This window comes from Phyllostomus hastatus, unplaced genomic scaffold (assembly GCF_019186645.2).
Source record: "Phyllostomus hastatus isolate PE091 unplaced genomic scaffold, TTU_PhHast_1.1 phas_contig_41, whole genome shotgun sequence".
In the NCBI taxonomy this organism is placed as follows: Eukaryota; Metazoa; Chordata; class Mammalia; order Chiroptera; family Phyllostomidae; genus Phyllostomus; species Phyllostomus hastatus.
The window spans coordinates 3,869,241-3,890,679 of record NW_025333876.1 but is presented as its reverse complement, the minus strand read 5'-3'; the positions used below and the strand labels follow the sequence as shown (position 1 = coordinate 3,890,679).

At 49.1% G+C, this 21,439-nt stretch overlaps 1 protein-coding gene across 4 annotated transcripts in view; it reads left to right on the top strand.

Moving 5' to 3' along the window:
* Nucleotides 1-13,161, top strand: part of SLC7A1 (solute carrier family 7 member 1) — a 63,057-nt gene extending 49,896 nt beyond the window's left edge. For 3 of the 4 annotated variants that reach the window (XM_045844802.1, XM_045844804.1, XM_045844805.1), the window contains exons 6-13: nucleotides 2,115-2,236; nucleotides 2,846-3,068; nucleotides 3,825-3,964; nucleotides 6,822-6,924; nucleotides 8,580-8,797; nucleotides 9,047-9,213; nucleotides 9,893-10,001; nucleotides 11,551-13,160. In XM_045844802.1, coding sequence (XP_045700758.1) covers nucleotides 2,115-2,236; nucleotides 2,846-3,068; nucleotides 3,825-3,964; nucleotides 6,822-6,924; nucleotides 8,580-8,797; nucleotides 9,047-9,213; nucleotides 9,893-10,001; nucleotides 11,551-11,654 — 1,186 coding nt within the window. In that variant the 3' untranslated portion in view covers nucleotides 11,655-13,160. Of the gene's footprint in view, nucleotides 1-2,114; nucleotides 2,237-2,845; nucleotides 3,069-3,824; nucleotides 3,965-6,821; nucleotides 6,925-8,579; nucleotides 8,798-9,046; nucleotides 9,214-9,892; nucleotides 10,002-11,550 lie in introns of all 4 variants that reach the window. The other variant, XM_045844803.1, reaches the window with a different exon arrangement.
* Nucleotides 13,162-21,439: the final 8,278 nt, after the last annotated feature.

Below are 21,439 nucleotides of genomic sequence, written 5' to 3'. Positions count from 1 at the left end.
AAATAAAAAGGGTCTTTCTTTTGAGGACTAAACCCCATTATAGAGAAATGAGGACTTTTAATATATTTTCCCAAGCATTCCTGACCAATTTATGCCACATTTCTTGGTGCCCATTCACTGAGGATAGAGTAAAGCCAACTCAAACATGCTTTGAAGAAACAGTCGACTTGGAAAACTCTGAGCAGGCGCAGCCTATCTTGCTAGTTGCTGTTCACAGGTGAGGGGTTAAATGTTTCCTGGTTGTCAGTCAAGATTTCATTTTTTGTTTTTATGAAGAGGTTGTTCATGCCAGGTGTGGTATTTGCTTTCATCGGTCACCCTTACACAGTACGTCCTAGCAATGACGGGCTGTACCCGCCTCCCAGACAAAGTGGCGTTTGTTGCTCGGCCCTAGAGACACAGCCATGAGGGCAGTGAGCCAGCCACTGTGAGAGGTGGAGTGCATTGGGACGGGGACATAGCTTGCTTACTCATTTTATTAAAACCTGTAAGATCTTTCCTTTTTTTGTTGTTCACCAGCTGTAGATTTGTGTTTCTGATGATGGCCACACAGTCTTAAATGAAACTGTTTGTCTCTCTGAAGTACTAAAGCATTTCCCAGTGAGACCATACAGTATGGAGGGGCTTCATCCTGCAGGGGCTCGGGCTCAGGGGCAGTTCCCACCGCATCGCATCGTGCTGTGATTGCTGAAGTCAGCTCAGCAGGTGTCCACGCTCTTTGTGATTCATGCGCCCAGGAGTGGCTGGGGCACCTGGGAGACAGTGTAGACTGTGCACTGTACCTTGCTGATTTAACTGTCCTGAGCTGCCTTTTTTTTGTACCTGGATTGACGGTTTACTTCAGTCACACTTTAAGATGACAAGCTTCCATTTGCGTCTGGTGAAATTTTACCCACATCTATCACTTGTGTATTTGTTGGGGTTTCCTTCCTGTTGCTACTGCACCACAGTGAGTCCCGGTGGCTCCGTGGCACCTTCTGGAGCTGAAAAATGTAACTATACCCAAGGAATCAGGAGAAGGCTTATTCCCTGTTAGAAAACAATTGGGTCCAAATTGTTGGTCTGTTTTATTAGTCAGTCGGTAAATCCCACTTAAAAACAAATTTGCCAGAATGAGTTGCTAACCCAGCCTCAGTGCATTGGTGTTCACAGAACTGGAATATTCTCTCTCATTTCTGTCTCAGGTCCGCGGGTGAAGTAGTCCATGTGAAGGGGCAGTCAGCCGAGTGGGCAGGGCTAATGGGGGGCTTTGAGCATCCTCGGGAGCTCCATGTTGAGGAGCTGAAGCTGCCCTTCTCAGACTGGAAGGAGTGGGGCTGCTCTTCAGGTGGCGGAGGTTCAAGATTACTCGGTGCCAGGCAGGGCCTGAGGTAGACTCATGTCACGGATGGCCACCCAGATGGGGCCAGCAGGGGCGAAGGGCTCCCTCTTGAAGCTTAGTGTCTAGAGTCACAGGTTTTGAACCACTGTGACTATTTTCTGGATCTTCAAGGACTTTGAGGTTCACAAAATATGTTTGACTTTGTGTTCATTACTTTAGCAAACACTACTGAGCGCCACCCATGAGCCCAGCTGTGCTGGGTACCAGTGCCCACTTGTGGAGCATCCCAGTTGTTTACCTTGTGCATATGGGTGCTTAGGGAGCATTTTTGTTGACTAAAACAAACCACTCTTCAAACCTCAGTGCCTTTGGAAATGCTTGTTTTGAGACCTAAGTTACTGGTAAATACGGAGACTTTTTGCATTTTGTTCCTAGGTCTGGGGCTTCTGCACTGCCTGGCTTCATTTCTTTCTCTAGGGTTTCGGGGGAGAGGCTGCAGTTGTAGGTTTTCCCCTCCTTCCTGCTGGACAGCCCGTCACAGTTCCTACACTCCACCCCTACTCCAAGTCAGTATTTACAAGGCACCTCTGGAAAGGGCTTAGCACACACCCTTATGACTCTAGGCCACGCCAAATCGAGGGTCCTATGGCCCACAGAGTTGGGATGCGGTGGCTGGTGACAGCTGTCAGGGATCACATACTGAGGGCTGGAGCGGTGGGTCTAAGTCAGTCAGTGGCTGTTTGGAATGATGAGGCTGGTGTTGTGATCTTTGTTGTGGCTCTTTTTTTTCCAGCGACACAAAGGCAGGGAAATTCGGTTTCGGGGGTTTCATGCCTTTCGGATTCTCCGGCGTCCTATCAGGAGCAGCGACCTGCTTTTACGCCTTTGTGGGCTTTGACTGCATTGCCACCACAGGTACGCCTGCCCACCTCTGGTCCTCTTGTGCCCCCATGGGCCACTATCTTCCTTCCTGTGCGCCTGTGCTGGTTGCTGAGCTTTCACCCAGGAGTAACGTGTAGATTGCAGCTTCCTGATAATCTTCCCCACCCATATCGTTTCCCCGAGGGGCAGTTCCTGACAGGAAACTGCAGCAGGAGTGTGACTGACCGTTCTGCTAGAACGAATGGGATAATGACAGCCCAGGCCACAGCCTGACTTCATATCTGTGCATCATCCGGAGACACGAGGCCATTAAAAATACTGCCGTCCTGGCAAATTGAATAGTCTAGGCTCCATCAAGCCTCCCAAATCTCCCTGCCAAAGGAAGCAAGTCTTTCCCTTGGTGGAACCATGACAAAACAGCCAAGAACACCATCCGGGGGCCTAGGGGTCACCTGGTCTGTGTTGCTGGGGCAACCCCGTCTTTCCAGAGCCCAGCAGACCCTGGCCCCCATAGAGCTGAGTTCTGTGGGGGTCATTTGTGATGGCACAGACTCCCTGGATGCTGAAAGGCCTGGGGCCTTGTGGTTTGTGGGGCACCCCTCACCACCTCACCGACCTGGGCTGACTCCTGGTTGCTTCTAGGTGAAGAAGTCAAGAACCCCCAGAAGGCCATTCCTGTGGGCATCGTCGCTTCCCTCCTGATTTGCTTCATCGCCTACTTCGGGGTGTCGGCTGCCCTCACACTCATGATGCCGTACTTGTGCCTGGACAAGGACAGCCCGCTGCCCGACGCCTTCAAGCATGTGGGATGGGAAGGCGCCAAGTACGCAGTGGCCGTCGGCTCCCTCTGTGCTCTGTCTACCAGGTGAGTGTTCTCGGGCATCACCTGTGGAGGGCTCAGTAAAGCTGTATGTGCAGATTTGCTGTTAAAATTACTTTTTTCCCTGGAGCTGGAGCCAGTAACGCCAACCCTGATTCTGTGGTTTCTCCCTTGTTGTTGCTATTAATCAGCCAAGAGTCAATTACGTTATTGATCTTGAAGAACCCAAGGCTGTCATCTGCTCAGCAAGGGACTGGCTTTCTGTTCCCGGTTTTGGCTACTGGGTCAGGCCAGCTTTGTGAACACTGCATGTTGGCCTCAGTCTGGCTGTCAAGCAGAGGCAACCTTGAAAAAGGGAGTGAGTGCCTTTTATTGAGGGGTGTTCTGCCCCTGCTGTTTCCTACTAATCTACGGACAGTAACTATATGGTAAATATTGATTTACCAGAGACATCCTTATGGATGCCGGGATTCTTTTATTTTTTGCTTGATTTAGCTGGAAATAACTGCAAGAATAAATATAAGATTTCCCTTCCATAAAAACAGTAAGTTGGTTTGTACTATTTGTTAGGCCTTTCCCATTCTTACACTTACACAAACTCAGAGTAAGTGCCTTTTGAGGAGATGGTGTGTGGAATTCTGAGTCTTGAGCATGAGTCTCACGCAGCCTGGCCGGCACCAGCCCTTGGGGAGAGCTCAGGGTTCCTGCTCCCCAGAGGTCAACTGGGCCTGGTCAGATGCTGGTGACTTGATTGCTGGTAAGTTCATCTTACTGATGCTTTTGTCTTTTTCTTCCACCTAGCCTTTTGGGTTCCATGTTTCCCATGCCTCGAGTTATCTATGCCATGGCTGAAGATGGACTGCTATTTAAATTTTTGGCTAAAATCAACAATAGGACCAAAACACCGATAATTGCCACATTAACCTCAGGTGCCATTGCTGGTAAGAACTGGAAATAATTTCACATGTAAATATTTCAACAGTTGAGTTGTTATTACTTCTTAGGGAAATGTCCTGAATTGTACTGTGGCCTGTGAAAAGTTTTAACTGGTCTTTTTAACATTTGGTTTTTACCCTTAGAACCTGGTTTATTGCAAGGTCCTGTAGCAGAGGCCAGTGCTACAGAGATGTGATGGACTTTCCAAAAAGTTTGAATTCTGTTATTATCCTCTCATTGGCCAGAGCTTAGGACACACATGGTCCCGCAAAGTCATTGGTCTTCTCTGTTTCTGAGTGTCCCTGAGTAGGTTTCAGTGAGATGACATCTCCATGCATTTAGAAGCCAAGTGAGACTATGCGTTATTACTGGAAATTTAGTGTCCTTGTATCTATGCTCATGAGTTCTCTGGGAAGTGAGAGTCACTTATGATTAGTGTTGTATAAAATGTACCACTTCTTCCCCAGGAGATATTGGAAGTGCTGCTGCTAAAGCCATTTGCCTTGGGTGTATACATAATGGCAGGCCCAGAGGAGGTTTATCTTACCAAATATGAGGTTCCTCACCAAGAAGATGATTTTGACAGATGGCATCAGTGGACTGAAAAATGCTTTGAGTCTGTGTTAGCAGTCCTCAACCTTTTTGGCCCAGGGACTGGTTTTGTGAAAGACAGTTTTTCTACAGACTGGGGTGTGGCTGGGGCTTGGCTTTATAGCCTGCCACCAGATACAGCTTAACTGTCTCTTCCCACTCACTGAGAGGGTTTTGATATGAGTCTGCAAGCAGCTGATTTATTATGGTCTCTGTGCAGTCACACCTCTCTGCTAATGATAACCTGTATTTGTAGCTGCTCCCCAGCACTAGCATCACCATCTCAGCTCCTCCTCAGACCATCAGTCATTAGATTCTCATAAGGAGTGTGCAGTCTAGATCTCTCGCATGTGCAGTTCACAGTAGGGTTTGTGTTCCTATGAGAACCTAATGCTGCTGCTGATCTGACAGGAGGCGGGGCTCAGGTGGTGATGTGAATGATGGGGAGCGGCTGTAAAACAGATGAAGTTTTGTTCCTCTTCCTGCTGTGTGGCCCCATTCCCAACAGGCCAGGGGCTGGGGACTCCTGGTCTGTGTGATATTCCAGGGGCCCTGGATTAAGAAGGAGGAGCAGAAACTTATTTGCACATGCACTGCATGCTGTTTGTTATCTATGTTCCCTTCTTTAATGATTGCATTTCATAGCTTGAGAGGCAGTGTGATCCCATTGTACAGATGTGGAAGTGGAGACACAGAGAGGTGAAAGCAGGAAGCACACCCATAGTGTAGAGCTGGCTTGTGCTTCGTACCTGGTTTGTTTTTATGCCAAAGAGTCTGGCTCCTTCCAGGCTGTGAGTAGAGCAGCAGGTTTTCCTCGTAAATTAGGACACGTGACACTGTTCACAGTTTGTACCACAGGGATTTGTCAAATGGCCATTGGTAAGACATTTGACTTTCTTAAATCAATGAGTTGTTATTAATAATATTTATGCCCTTAGCAAAGTGTGCTTCATTTTGTGGGTTAACATTACGTAATGAAAGAAACCTAATTTTTTATTATTTATTAAGTTTCTCCTATCATTCTACATTCCTGAGAACGATCACAGTGGTCAGGTTAAGGGACACTATATGTCAGAATATGTCCTATATATTTAAGAGATAAGGCATTGAAAACTGAAGATTTTTTTCAGTATTTACATGTAATTTGATCATACTAAAAACTGGCCTTAATTTCCTTTCTGTACTGGTGAAGGGAGATGAAACTATAATCATTAAAGTGACTATAAAGTACATTCACCAAACCAAAGATTTTCTCTTCATTTTATTTGGTGGGAGTGTAAAAAAGTAATAGGCTTTCTAAAATGACCCCACATGGAAGAAATTTGTCGCAAGCTTTTCTGTGAGTGGGGATGTAGGTGCCGGTGGCATGCATGGTTGGACACTGCTCTAATTACTCAGAAGGTCCTCTCTACTCCTAAATCCTATTATTTATTCACAATTTACATTTTTTTAACTGCAGTAATTTATAGGGTCTTGAGAAGTATTTGTGGAAAAGCAATGGTTTTGTGTTTATGTTTTAACTTGTCTCAATTGTGAATGATTTGAAAATACCCCAAAATAGACCTAGCCAAGTTATTGTTTGAATGGGAAGCAACCAGTGTCCCCACACAAATACACACAAACACTCTGAAAAAGTACAAAGGATTTTAAAATAAGCATGTGTGTGGGGTTTTTTTAAGTGTGGTCACAGTGAAGGAGCTGAGATTGTCGGGGAGTAACACTGCTTTCCATGCTCAACTGTCTGGGTCAGGAGCCTCATCCACCCTCATCCACCTCCTTATCACTGTTGCTGACCAATTCATATGTTTTGGATGATATGCCAGATACTTTTCCTCCTTCAGTGGTGTATACCACGCTTTCAGTGAGTGCCAGGAGGTTGATGGGTGGATGGATGGATGGATGTACATGATTTGTGTCTGAGCCAGCATGATGGAAAGGAAGAAACAATGGACTCAGACTCACAAGAACCTGTTTGAAATTCTGACTTTTTCACGTACTAGCTGTGTGACCTTAGATAACTGTTCCAACCAGTCTGAACTTTGGTTTCTCTGTTTGTAGTGTTGGAATAGCTTGCAAAGTTCCATTGAGGACTATATATGATTTAATCCTGAGCTTTTCTTCCTTTAAACATCTTTCCATGGAAAGGGCTGGGTATATGGGGAGCAAGCAAAAGTAGCACCTCTTATGTGCTCTGAATCACAGGTGGGTGGTGGTTCTGGATGTCAGTACGTGTAGAGGACCATCCATGAATCCTGATGCTTTTCTCCCCAGCTGTGATGGCCTTTCTCTTTGACCTGAAGGACTTGGTGGACCTCATGTCCATCGGCACTCTCCTGGCTTACTCTTTAGTGGCTGCCTGTGTGTTGGTCTTACGGTATGTATGGCTTTTCTGGGTCCCATGACAGAAACACACATGAACCCTGCTGGCCTCTTAGCAGTTCAGATTAATGGTTTAGACAGTGTAAATTTTAGGTTATTGGTAGCTCCTTTGGGAACTATCCAGGTAGGGTGGGATCTGATGGCTGAGAGCCTAGTTATAGAGAACATCCTTGCAAAGAGTCATGGGTGGCCCCGCCTCCCTCTGTCTTATGCCCTCATTTTTCTGTCTGGTTGTTGGGAGGGTCAAGACAGGTTCTCAGCTCAACTGCTGGGCCTGGTTCCTGGGATCAGATGTTTTGAAGGCTTGGGTAATATTTGCAGTGTGGTTCAGGTTCTTGGGACAGAGGGGTCTGGGACTGTCCCTGGTGGAAATTGGGAGAATCCAGTAAAACTTAGGTTACTGTGATGACCTCTGAAACTCAGGTTGCTGTGATGCTTCACTGCACTGCTGCTGGAGGAAGGAGTCCCAGTATATGGTGTGGGATGGCCGAGGCTGACGTTCAGGAAGACTTTCCAGGTTCTGGCTGTTCTATGCTTGGGTGCTCAGGCTAGCCCCTGGGTTGAGATAATAGAGCAGCCCTGGGCTTAAGCTTGGTGTCTCAGCTACCTCCACACAGCATACTTCTGGGTACCGATATTACTTTGCTCTGGAATGACAGGGTTCTGCTTCCCAAGTCCCAGAAATGGCCCGAGGTAGCACTTAGCATGAGAACAAGTACTCATGGAGACTCTGAGTTGGTCACCTGGCAAGAGCCTCTTGTTTCTTTTCAGGTATTTCTACTTGCAAGGCCACTGATCCCATTTTTAATGTGCTCAGCAGATAATGTATGTAACACCTGGATCGCATCGAGCCTTGGTAGTAACCATGTAAAATCAGCTAAATCTAGTTTGCTAATTGACTGAATAGTGTTACAGAAGTGAATTAGTGAAAATATGGTGAATATCTTTATGCTTACTCTTAGACTAAATGTAAAATAATTCATAAGGCATTCTGTTTTTCAAGGCTGGTAGAAAAGATTTGAGCTCTGTTCATTTTGAGTGAGAAGATAAGGAGCCTCATTTAAAATGACTGCTCCATTTACAGGTAGGTTGTACCTTGGAAATCATGCCATGGGCTGAGTCTTTCACCCAGCTCTGTAGATTTATTTATACCAAGGCACTTGGAGCTTTAAAATAAATTGATGCAATTAAGTCTCCCAAACAGAATATCTCAAAGCCATCAGCCTGCAGACACATTTCTCCAGTTCTCTGCACCAAATAGGATCTTAATGTTATTGCTTTCTATTTCTGTCTGTGCATTTAGCTTCCTGCAGCCTAATTTTGCTGGAAGTGGCCTAATATCTTAAGCTTCCAAGGGCCAGTGCTACTCTCAGAGCCAGAGAAACCACCTCAGGACATTTCTCTGGGCTGGTTTACAGTGGAGGTCAAGTGGTCTCAAAACAGAGACACCAAAGAGGGTATTGCCAGAAGCAGCAGCAGAAGGCGAGGACCCAGCTCTCCTCATGTTTCTATTTTGCCAGAGATGTCATTCGGACCATTATCTTTCCATATGATGCCTTATGTCCTGGGCAACTTGCCCATGAAGGCTTACTAAGAACTTGAATTATTGTGCATCTTTTTGCATCCCACAATGGTCATATTTGTGTGCAGGTATCAGCCAGAGCAACCTAACATGGTATATCAGATGGCCAGAACTACAGAGGACCTGGACCAAGTAGACCAGAATGAATTGGTGAGCACCAGCGATTCCCAGACAGGCTTTTTAGCAGAAGCAGAAAGGTTTTCTTTGAAAAGTATACTTTCACCCAAAAACATGGAGCCCTCCAGAATCTCTGGGTTAATTGTGAACATTTCAACCAGCCTCATAGGTAAGAGTCTCCCTTTCCCTGTATGTGTCTGGGGTCCTGCTTGTTGGTACTGCATGGTTTCTTGTCCCTGGGTAGGGGGGTTGGGGTCTTACTGCTGGACTGTGCTGTCAGTTATTCTGTCCTCATTGTTGGTGATGCCTACAGACATACAGCCTCCCTCTCCATAAGCTTTGGAGAGAGCTGAAAGTATCTGTAGGGAATTGAGAAATGGCTGAGACACAGCTCTCCTACTCTCTCTGTCTCTCACAGCAATTTTTATCATCACCTTCTGCATCGTGGCTGTGCTGGGAAAGACGGCTCTCACAAACGGGGAGTTGTGGGCAGTCTTTATACTCATTGGCTCTGCCATCCTCTGCCTAGTGGTCACTGTCATCATCTGGAGACAGCCTGAGAGCAAGACCAAACTCTCGTTTAAGGTGAGCGACTCTGCCTGCCAGGCCTGCAGGGGACTGCCTGGTGGGACAGTCCCTACATGTGCTCCCCTAAGCCTGGGTGTCTGGCAGGAGATGCTTGCCAGTCAGTCTCAGGAGAATATGGGCCCATGGGAACAGATAGTACTTGTTGAGGACCTGACTCTGGAGAGAGATACCTCTCCATGCCCCTGGCTCTCAGGTGGCGGAGCATACCTGGTCCCCAGGGCTTCTCACAAATGCTGTCCTGGTGGATCATATATCATCACCCAGGCTTGGAGGCGACTAAGGCTTCTGCACTTTCAGATTATACAAACAAAATAGTTCAACCTTAGAGGTAAAGTGGAATTCTCCTTCTAGCCCCTCACTTTAGTGGAAAAACAGCAGGAGTAGAAAATAAGAAGAGAGCTTACTTTGGCAGTTAGTTGCTTAGACCCGAGCTCCCACCTGTTAGCGTTTGCCCCCATGTGGGTGTGCTTGCGTTGGAGGGGCTGGGGGCACGGGTGGGGTTAGCACTCCTTTCCTCTTTCCCACCTAAAAATGGCTGTCCACACAAATCTCAGGGATCCACATGAGTGTCAGGTGTGTGACGTTTTCTAGGTAGTTTTGCTAAATGATTCAAGCAGGCCCCAGCTCCATGCTCTTCAGTCTGTCAGAACTGACTCTGCTGCCTTGTGTTTTGCAGGTGCCCTTCCTGCCGGTCCTTCCTGTCCTGAGCATCTTTGTGAACGTCTATCTCATGATGCAGCTGGACCAAGGCACGTGGGTCCGGTTTGCAGTGTGGATGCTGATAGGTAGGTCAGTTCATCAGTCCTGCTGTGACCAGCATGTTCCATACTCCAGTGTCTCCTGAGGCCTCCCATCCCTGCTGGTCACTTATGTCATCGAGCCTCGCTCAGTTCAGATTTCAAAACACAGTGGAAACATAGGTAGTCAGCTCTTTTCTCTCAAACAACAAGGAGTTCCTGGTAGGTTGTGGGTCCTTTCCTCCCCTTCAGATACTTTTCATTTTAATAGCCTCTTGCCTGAACTAGTCATTGAGCAAGAGCTTGAGACTAATCAGAACAAGGCCGTGAGTCTGCCATCGATAATGCATCAGCCCATCTCCCCCCAGCAGTGCGAAAGTCGGGGCCTCACCTCTCCATGTGGGATGTGGGCACCGGTGGGCCTGCAGAAGCTTGGGTGTCACCATGGGGGCCATGGCCCTCTCCGGGCCTGACTGTGGCCTGGTCTCTCTCTGGGGGCTGCAGGAGATGAACTCAGTTTTCTTCCTCAATGTCTAGGCTGAGTGCTGATGCAGGGGGACTAGCCTTGACCTATGTCCCTCAGCATCCCTGATAAAAGCAGGAATCTCAGGACCATGGTTCTGCCAGACCTTTTAGTCCTGGGTTGTCCCACTTTGGAGTAGACGGCTGCTGCTGTACCATTGCTAGGGGGCACTCGACTGCCCCAGTCTCTGCAGATCCCTCACTCCCCTCAAAGTCAGTGTCTAGCTGGACAGGCAACTCCCATAGAGACTTTTTTTGAGAGACCTGGCTCGATCTGCATTCAGCCCACTGTGCCCACTCCTTGAGACTGCAGGGCCTGGTGCTCACTTCCTGCCAGAGGTACATGGCACCTGCATCTTATCATCCCTGGTATAAGCTCTGGCTTCTGGGCATTTGCTGCTTTTTGTACTTTTGGTAGCTAAGTCTTTCCTTTAAGGCAGCTGAGTCTTTCCTTTAAGGCCTGCTCTCCTTATGTCACCAGCATAAGGGTGGCCCCGGGACACAGTCACTGGACAGGTCTGGACCCAACCATAGACCTTTGGAGTGCCCAGCACTGGATTGGACTGGATTCCTGTGGTACATACATTCCCAGGTGACCTGAATGCCTCCTGCAGTGTGACAGTCACTTACGCAGAGAAAAAGAGCAGCCGTGACTATGCAGACAGCATGGAAATCCAGGGCAACCCAGTGGCCACTAGAACCCCAGGCTGGCAGGGAACAGCACAGCTTCACAGCTTCCACAGTGTCTGTCCTGGCCCCCTCCAGCAGCCACATGCCCCCCAGCCAGGTCGTCAGTGGATGATGCTGAGGGACTAATGCCCCTCCCTCCCTGGGGCCCCCAACTGAGCTGTTCCCTCTGTTCAGGGGTTTCCCTGGTGCGAGGCTTTCCAGTGGGTCACCTCTGCTGGCCCTCTTTGAAGAGTCATGTTGTTCCTCTAAGTGCAGAAAGGCTAGGTCCAGGCAGTGTGGTGAGGTTTGCTCCGCTGAGGCTGCTCTGCCTACTTCCCCGGAGCCCTTCCCCCTCGCCACCCTCCGGCCCCTTCTCTGATCACTGCGCTCTGCCCTTGGCCTGCAGGCTTTACCATCTACTTTGGCTATGGACTGTGGCACAGTGAGGAGGCATCCCTGGCCACTGGCCAAGCAAGGACTCCTGATGGCAATTTGGACCACTGCAAGTGACACACAGCCCTGTCCCCCAGAGGTGACAGCAGCCCTGAGGGATGCCCATGGAGGACTCAGAAGCACCTCGCTGTCTCCACAAATGCAATAGGACCCACCCACGACCACCAGGCTCCAGAGCAGCGAAGGTGCAGTACCTGGACTGTAGCCTCACCCCACAGCGTGGGGCTTGCCCAGTCTTGCTCTGCAGCAGGCTCATCAGGCCCTGGTCACCTCTGACAGCTCCCTGGCCAGGGCCACTTGGCTCTGGCTGGCCACTGAGCCTCTTAACCTCCCTCTTCACAAAGAAAGAAGCTCCTCTCCTGCTGTGCTGCTATAGAATGGAGGTCACCAGGGCTCTGCCGCCAGGCACCATTCTGGAGTCAAACATGCACCTACCCCAGACTTGTAGTAGCCATCTCCCTTCTCAGCCCCAAACAGCCGGCCATAGATGCAAGATGAGTACCACAAAATAGCACATCCCCACAGGTTCACCCCAGAGCTGAAGGCCAGCTGTTTACTCAACAAGGAAAAACATGACTGGTTTCCTTCTCCTGCCCTGCCCTCCAAGTAGCTTCTGGAAGGGGCCTTAGGACTGTGACCCCTTCTCCACTTCCCCTCCATGTAGGGGCCCTGCTCTGCCTCCCTGACAGGCCCCCGCCCACTCCACCGCAGAAGCGCCACTGTGGGAGCGAGGTGGGGGGCGTCATCTCCACTCCAGGATGCGTGTGCACGGGGGCCTCTGTCAGCCACGTGCCCCCCGGCACGGCCTGCTCATGCTGCTCTGGCGTCTCACCGCTGGCTGTGTGTCCTGAGTAACTGGCATGTGACACTGTGTTCTTGTACGACCGGCCTCAGATGAGCAGAGTTCTAAACGCCTTTGTCTGTAGGTTGCTGCCATTCTCAAAGTCCTGCCCTCTGATGCTTTCAGGTCAGTGCCTGGGGTCTTATGAAGTTCCCAGGACAGGTGTCTGCTTGTTCTGAGGTGACAGTGACCAGTCCTTCCAGCCACTTGTGGCCCCTACCATGATCTGTTTGACCTGTCTCGTAAGTGTGATCAAATTGAGCCCTCCTGTTAGTTTCTGTGAATCACTCCAGCAAATTCGTTGGTGCTTAATGTTAACTTGGAAAATGGCCAAATAATTAATTACTCGGTGCCACTGGTATGTTGTTGAGAGTGTGGGGCCCCCACGTGAGACAGTTGGGGTTGTGTGCTGTCCCTCTGGTGTATTCATCATCCAGACACACAGGTTTGTGTATGGGTTTGTAGCCCTGCCTCGACCCCACGCCTCCATAAGTCTCTCTACACAGCACACTTCCCCACTCCCGCCCCTGCCCCTGCGGCCTTCCCAGTTGGAAGAAGCCAGAGGAGACAGGAATGCTAGCCGAGTCCTCCAGTTGGAGTGTAATTCAGGAGACAGAAGGTTCTGTGTTGATGGGAGCTGAGGGAGACAAGTATTTTGGAGTCCACAGAAAATGTAAAGGCTGCTTTCAAAGCTTAGTTTCCCATTTCTTCCCTGCCCCCTCCCCCCGCCCCCACCACCCCATCCCAGCCTTTGCACAGATCTGTGCAAGTAGAAAGCAGCTTGGTAAATTGACAACACTTTTCTTTACCTCAAAAGGTTCTTGGAGAAAAATCTAAGAATTTGTAAAATAGCCAATGGCTGGTCAGCCAGCAGAGGGCAGGCAGTAGACAGCCCAGGGCTGAGCCACTGTGGTTCAGACCGCAGGTGGGGGACCCCAAAAGTTCAAAGCTTCGTTTCCCAAAGAAACATTTCAATTTATGTAGATTGGTGCTGTAAACTATTTTGAAAAATACTATTTTGTTTGGGTTGCCCGCTGTCTTCTTGGGGCCTGTTAGCTGTTTGCTCAGTTTGTCTGGTATTTTTCCAGATGAGCAAAAAACTGGAGGGAGAGTGTGTCTAAGATTTTTTTTTAACTTTAATTTCCCTTCTGGCTGAAATTTCACGCAAGACAGTGCCCAAAAGACTGATTATAGCTGAGCTTTTCACTAACAAAGTCCATTGTTCTGCACACTGAAAAAAGTGTGTTGCCCCCACATTGTCTCATGGATGAGCCCCCCCAACAGGCACGTCTCCCCCTTCCTCAGCCCAGAGTCAGCAGCGCTGACAGAAGACTTGTGGCTTAGTCTAAGGAAAAGCCCTGCACCGTCCCACCAGAGCAGGGCCCCGAGGGTGACTCCGACACAGTGCGCATGCCCCTGTTGCTGCACAGCGCTCTGGTTGAGAGCCGTGTGTTCTGTGTCCGGGGGCCATGGGTTGGTGGGGGGGAGGTGTGGGGGTCGCCTCTCGATGTGAATGTACTTCTTTTCGCGCCCCTCACTACTGTCCCTGAAATACACATGCAGGCAAAGTGGAACCCAGCAGAAGTGCCGCTACCCCCCACCAAACAAGAACAGGATTGCAGTTTCGTGGCTCGGCCAGTAATTTCCGACACAGTCAGAAATTCCACACGTCTAGAGACACATCCTTTGGGGATATTGTGTCTACTCATTTGTGCCCCAGTCCCAAGTGCTCAGGATGGAAAGACCATTGTGATGAGGGAACGCCCCTTCCTGCCTCCGAAATCCCGCAGGCATGTTTTTATGACGTCACTCCCAAAAATTCAAACTGGAACGCCAGGACCTCTGCTGCAGAGGGAGCGTGAAGAGGGTCTCCGGGGAAATAGCCAGGCTCCCGGGACCTTCCAAGAGGGGACCCTGGGCCGCCACACGTGCACAGCCCCACCCGACCTGCTCACATCCCCTCAGCTGCACTTTGGGCTGAATTTGTTTTTCCAAACCAAGAAGCAGTGGTGGAGCCATCTTTTCCAGGTTGTTTTGGAAAGCCAGCTAAATTTAGGCTGTAGGCAGAACTCCTCCGTCTCCCCAACTTTTGGTTTTGTTCCATTGACTCTATCAGGCAACCAGCCGCCTGGCCCCATGTGCTGCTGTGTGGGCGCCACAGGCTGCCTCCCCAGGCCTGACACACCTCTCTGCACCCATGCCATGGCATGGATTCACACCTGGATGCGGCGTCTGGTCCTGCTTGATTCTTGGCCACTGCATTGGCTGTGTGTAGGGATGGGAAGGTGGATTCGGCCAGGTCTCCTCCCCTCCTCCCCCACCACTAAGCAGACATTCTGAATTGAGTGGGTTTTGCTGCCCCAAATAGTATGCCTAACAATGGGGGACACTGAGGTCAGGGTGAAAGGCTGGGTTTCTTGGGTGTGGACTCGCCTCACAGGGGCCCTACTCACATGGTAGATGAGCTCACTGGCGTTTCAGGCACCTCCACCTGGCTCTGTACCAGGACCTGCCTTTTCCGATTTGAAGGCCCCACTAACACACATGTAACAAGGGCCATCCCGGTGACAGGCCTCAGGACCGCTCTCTTCCAGGGTGGACAGAGAGGTGTGTTTGTGGGCGTGTCCTCACTGCTGGGCGTGGTGTGCGATGCTTGTGCAGAACTGTTAGTTCCCTTCTGGTGAAACTAAATATATGGTATGTATAATTGTTACATGTAATTTAAAATGTATGTGTTTGCCATCATAATGAGAGTATTGTATGTAACACAAGTAAGATGTACATTTTGTCAGACTTTCATGGACTTTCTTTTGATAATGAAGTGCTTTATTGATCCAGTGGTGTCAGAAACTACACTCTGTTCTCCATCATCATCAACATGATGCCTGATGGGGGGTTTAGGTCAAAAAAATGTAGACTAACTTTTATCTTCATCACTATAACCCAGAGTCTTTGTGCCCATTGCTCTGTTGAGGTTGCGCTCTCTTTCAGTGGGACGGGGACTGGCCAAGGGTCTCAGGGCGCAGTTCTCCAGGAGCCATCCTGGATCATTCTCTGCATGTTGAACTGCTGGCTGGAAGACGCACAGGAGATGGACGACCTTGGCCGTAAAGCCCAGGGATTTTCTCAGGGTGTGAGAGTGTCCAGCAGGCTTGGGAAGCAGGGCTCAGAAGACGCACTCAGACTTTGTTAATTTATTAACAAGGTATATGATCTTGTGTTTCTTGATGACAAACTTTTTAATTTGGGGACTTATTTTCCCACTTGAGAAGTTATAATATATATATTTAAAATAAGTTTCCTGCTTAAGTTGTGCCTTTCAGCGTCAGTGGGTGTGAGGAGCACCAAGGGGGGTGATCCCCGGGAGGGTTGGTGTATTACCGAACCTGAAGAGCTGTAGTTTCTTGGGTAAATTTTTTCTTCTACTGAACATGGAGCCATTGTTAAACAAGTTCTGTTTTTATTATGTAAATTGTAAAATATTTTTTGCTTGTTTGATGCTCTATTTTTCTAATAGTTTTCTTATAGTTTCTTACAATTGTGATACTAGATTTAGATTTTGACACTAACTGCAAATCAAGTTGGTCTCTGCTGTTCTCTCCTGTTTTTATTTTAAGAAAAACATAGATGTTGTCCATCGCCTTTAAAAAATGTGGAACTCCCATTGTTGCTGATAACACAGTATGTCAACAACTGCCCACTGTACTTTATGTCATACAACCAAACTATTTCGTGGTACATAACCTCATGCTTCCGCAAATTCTAATAAATTCTGTCTGTGGCTTCAGTGTGCATATGGTGTTCATCTCGAGAGTTCTGGCAGCTCTTGGCCAGGTCCCCAGGAGTGGCAGTGCCCCACGGGGAGTCCCAGATCCCACTCTTGGCTTCTTTAGGATCTTCCTGCCTCCCCATGTGCAGGTGCTACATTGCCTCTTCAGCCACTTGGTGGAAATCCTTATTCTGACACTTGGGAGGAAAACCCACAACCACGGAACCCCTTGAGCTCACCTTTAGGGTCCTCTGCTGCTGTCTCCCACCTCTCATTTTCCAGACTTGGCTCAGGTTTGGGACCCAGAGAGGTCTCATTTGCTGAAGGACTTGGGTGGGGTGCCATAAAACCCATCACACCAGAATTATCCTTCTATACCCACCATTCCTGAGAGAGGATGTGTGTCTGCCGGGCAGGAAACATGGTAGCAGTTCTAATATTGATCTTACTATCCCCATTACCCCTTGAAAAAGGGGCATTTTCTTGCAAGGGAGGCAAATTCAAATGGGCCTTAGCTCTCAGACACTGACATATGGTGATTCCATTATCAAGTGGGAAGATCTGATCTTTGTGTCCTTTCAGCTGTTGACAGTGCTGGATGGGACACCCAGGGCACTAGAGAGAAGAGCAGAGAGATGCTGCTGGGCCTGGCATCGGCAGCTTGTCATGGGGGATAAGATAGCAATAACCAGGCATCTCGCAGGGTTGTCAGCCAAATGGCAAAGTAGACCACAGACCCTGAAGGTGTGGAGGTGCTCTCAACACGCCCACAGGGTGTGCAGTGTCTGGGGACACCACAGACAGGGGCCCACTATGTCTGTAGTCAGCTCCCCCAGGGCAACTTCTCAGCTAGAGGTGGCCAGCGAGCCCAGTCCCTGGCCTTCAAAACCAGGCGGTGTCACAGGGTGTTCCAGAGAGTCCAGAACCACGGGGAAGGGGGTGCATGCATCTGCTAGGCCCAAGCCTTTGCCGAGTGGGAGGCTGAGCACATTTCCACAGCGCCACACTGCCGCCTGGTGGCCAGCAGGCAGCCCGCCGAGTCATTCCTCAGGGTTTCAGCCCTTTCTAAGGCAAGACACCCTGAGCCCCAGAAGAGATCCAGTCTGCAGGCCTCAGGAGGAGTCACTTGGAGCACCTTCTGCCCGTAAGGTTTGGTCTAGATACACTTCTGGTAAATCTAGTGCTGCGCCAACAGCTTGGCATTCGCAGTAACGAGGAATCCCACGTAGATTCTTCACCAGGCAACAGAGGGAACTGCAGCCACCTTAGAAACCCGCCATTGCAGTGCAGCTTGGCTCAACCTCGAGAGCCAGTCAGGGTTGGAAGACCTACTGGGGGTACCATTCATTGCCAGCTCCTCTTCAAAGGCAAGAGTTTCATTTGAGCAATTAAGCTTGTCCGCAAACCTATTAATACAGTCACTGAAAAATGTTCTGTGAGAAAAGGTTCAGGGACCAAAACAGGCAGTTCCTTTGCTAATGAGGGGAGCCCCATTGGCTTGTTGCTCAGCATGGTCAGCGCCTCATCCCAGGGTAATCCGGCTGAGGTGGGGAAGGGAGAAGCTGCGAAGTTTTACACTTTCCCGTGGATGCTTTAAAGTTTTACTCCTGCCCTGACCTGTGTAGCTCAGTTTGTTGGGTGTCGTCCAAGAAGCACAAGGTCGCCAGTTGATTCCCAGTCAGGACACATGTCTGGGTTGCAGGTTCAGTTCTTGGTGGGGGGCTGGTGGGGGGCCTTCAAGAGGCAACAGATTGATGTTTCTCTTTCACGTGGATGTTTCTCTCCCTCTCTTCCTCCCTCCCATCCCCTCTCTCTAAAAATAAATAAATTTTTTTACCCCTTAAAATAGTGCAATTACTTGAGTGCCTGCTCAGGTACCAGCGGTCTGCAGTCACAGGAAACGGGATGCAGGGGGGCCCCTACATGAATCTGGGTGCAGGGAAGATGGAAACCCCCACACAGAGAGCAGCAGCTGTGCCCAGTGGCCTGTCGTTAGTCTGTGCAGTGGGTGCCCTGGCACACTGCACCCAGGCAGGGTCCTCAGCCACACACTGCAGGGTGACAGCTGTTTAGAGCTGCATGGCATCCCGTTGTCCCCGTGGTGCCTGTGCTGGAAAAGCCTTGCAGACTTGGTAAGCTCGGCAAGTTAGCCCCGGGGCAGATGATGGGGGCAGAGGGGTGAAGAGAACTGAGCCAGCAGAAATGCCAGGAGGCCTGTTTTTTGTTTCGTTTTGGTTCAGAATATACCAAGGAATAAAATAGAAACAGCATAGATGGAATAGACTAACAGCTGTTAGAGGGGCGGGACAGAGGAGCTGGATGAAAGGAGATGAAGGGATTAGCCCCCAAAAGTATACTGTACTTTGCTGTGAATAATGCACACTTTTTTGCTCAGATTTTTGAGGGAAAAATAAGGATGCCCATTATACATGGGTAGTGCTTATTTCATATCTATACTAATGTTTTTAATTTTTTTATACTTATGCATTAAAAGTGTTACTCTAGAAAGCAATAATGATATCTGTATACAAAATAATACCCTGGAATATGATAATCGGTTTTGTTTCTAAATACAAATAAATAAAAAATTGAATTAAAAAATTAAAATGAAAGATTTTTTTCCTGAAAGTTTGGGCCAAAAACATGGGTGTACATCATGCACAGGAATGCATTGTACATGGCAAAATGCAGTACACAGTCTGTCTGGGAAAAGTCCAGCCATTGTTAATGTAACAAAAACAGTTTGTGCAACATTGATGGAACCTGGCAGCCCAGGAGAGTGGACTGGAATGTGCACGTGTGAACAATGTTGACTTCACTGTACTAGTCAGTGGGGGCGGTAGATGCCATTGTGTGACCATGTGTACTGTGTGGCCATCACATTCAAAATGACTGAGCGAGTAGAGCAACAAATCTACATCCAATTTTGTATTAAGCTTGAATATTCCTCTGAGGAAACTATTCGGATGATTCAGAAGGCTGCAGCAATGGACAACTGGTGATTGGCAGCTTCACCACAACAATGCACCCACTCATGCATCATGTCTTGTGCAGAGTCTTTTGGCAAAACATCAAGTCACCTAAGTGACTCAGCCCCGCATCCCATGACTTGTGGCTTTTCCCAAAACTAAAATCACATTTGAAAGGGAAGAGATTTCACACCATCGATGAGATTCAGGAAAATACAATGGGGCAGATAATGGCAATTGGGAGGGAGAACAGTGTGAGGTCCCAAAGTGCCTACTTTGAAAGGGACTGAGGCAGTACACAATGATGTCCTGTGTACAATGTTTCTTGAATCTTATATCTTCTTCAGTAAATGTCTCTATTTTTCATAGGCATGTGGATGGATACTTTCTGAACAGACCTCCATAACACAAAAGGCACAGACAACAGTGTGGTGATAGCCAGAGGGAAAAGGGGTCGGGGTAGGTGAAGGGGGACAGAGGTGGGGGGAACAGGAACAGAAAGAGAGTTTACTTGGGGTGATGGGCTTCCAATGCAATGTGCAAATGATGTTTTATTGAGTTGTACACTTGAAACCTGTATGTTTTTGCAAACCAATGCCACCCCAATTAATTTAACTTTTAAAAAAGAGGTTTAAGATAAGCATACTTAAATGATTTAGTTCCCTTTGTCTGAACAATCAAGACAGCATACTGGCCTTGGGGGGTGTTTTTTTGTGTGTGTATTTAAGCATTTGACCCAACGTTTCTAGTGGGCAGAACCCTGACTCTCGCTAATAGGGTGCAGCCCCGGAGATCTGGCTTGATGCCTGTGCTCTGAGGCAGCACCAGCCGTGCAAACAGGTGAGAAGTGCAGGCACACCATGTGCTTTGATTCATTGTGTCTCACAGATACTGCATTTTTTACAAATCGAAGGCAAGAAGACCCTCCATCAGTTAAAAGATCAGAACTTGCTTTACTGCAATATCTGCTTAATTGTAGTCTAGAAATGAACCCACAACATCTCTGAGGTATGCCTGTACCCACTTCTGGGCTTCTACCTGCTGAAGCATCACTCCTTCCTGCCGAGATGACCACGTCCCCCACGCAGGGAGAGCGGGCCGTGCAAGGTTTCTTGGAGGTGATGGTTCACAGAGGAGGTGATGGGTTGGTTGACTTCAGAAATTTCCTCCACCTGCTGCAGATCAGCTGTGGGAGCAGACAGCTCTCTGCAGAGAGGAGGAAGCAGCTCTAATGTTGCTTCCGGCACATGCCAGTGGCTGAGTCTCCTGTCTGTTCCTCTGTGCAGTGAAGGTGAGAACTCACGTGTGAAGGGAAATGGATGATGATTACTATAAAAGTGGAGGTCACAAGACACCCCCGAAACACTAACAGGCTGGGACAGGTTGTCAAATGAATCATTAATAAATAGGTAGGTGCCATTGGTAGGGATCCTGTGGTCCTCGCAGGCCTGGAAATGACTTGAGGTGATTTGTTCAGCAGTTGTTCAGGAGAACAGACTGGCTGCAGTGTCCCTAATGTTGCTGCCACTCCTGTAAGCCCTGCAAACCACCACAGGGGACTGGACAGCTGGGGATCTCCCTTGTGGCCCTAAGCATGGGCAGGCTGACCAAACTGGCTGCAACCCAACTGGAGGCCAGGATGGGGGAGCACGTGCTTTCAGGTTGAGCAAGTGGGCTGGCTGCTCGGGAGTGTTGTAGGAAGAGCCACAGAGCTGTCCAGGGTCCTGTGCTGTCCTGTTGGTGTGAGAAAACCCACCAGGTTGTCTGTGCATGGGGTAAGGAACTGCTGTGACCGAGGCCACCACACCAGGGCACCTCCCCTGCCTCTCGTGAGAGAGCTCTGCAGCCATCGGGCATCAACTGATGGGACTTAGGACAGATCAAGCTTTCACTGGGGATAGAAACAGACCCCCATTGAGGTCTGAATTTGAATTTGAGGGTGAAGTGCTTGTTCTCAATCTTATGTGCCCTTTTCCCCACGGACTCCAGCCCACCCAGCCTACTGAAGACACCTGGGCAGAGCAGTCACTAGCTCCCCAAAGTTAGAGCTGGACTGCTGAGGACCCCGGCTGCAAACAGGGTGTAGAGACCTTGGGTCTGTGGAATCGGGGGGTCTGGAGGCTCACGGCTGGCCCTGGCAGACACAGAAAATAAACCCAGCCTGCCAAACGCCTTCCTAGCTGCCCTGCCTCGGGTCCCAGCCTAAATTTTCTGAAGCCTGAACTGGCCAGGCTACGTTACATGAAATGCATGTCACAGGAGC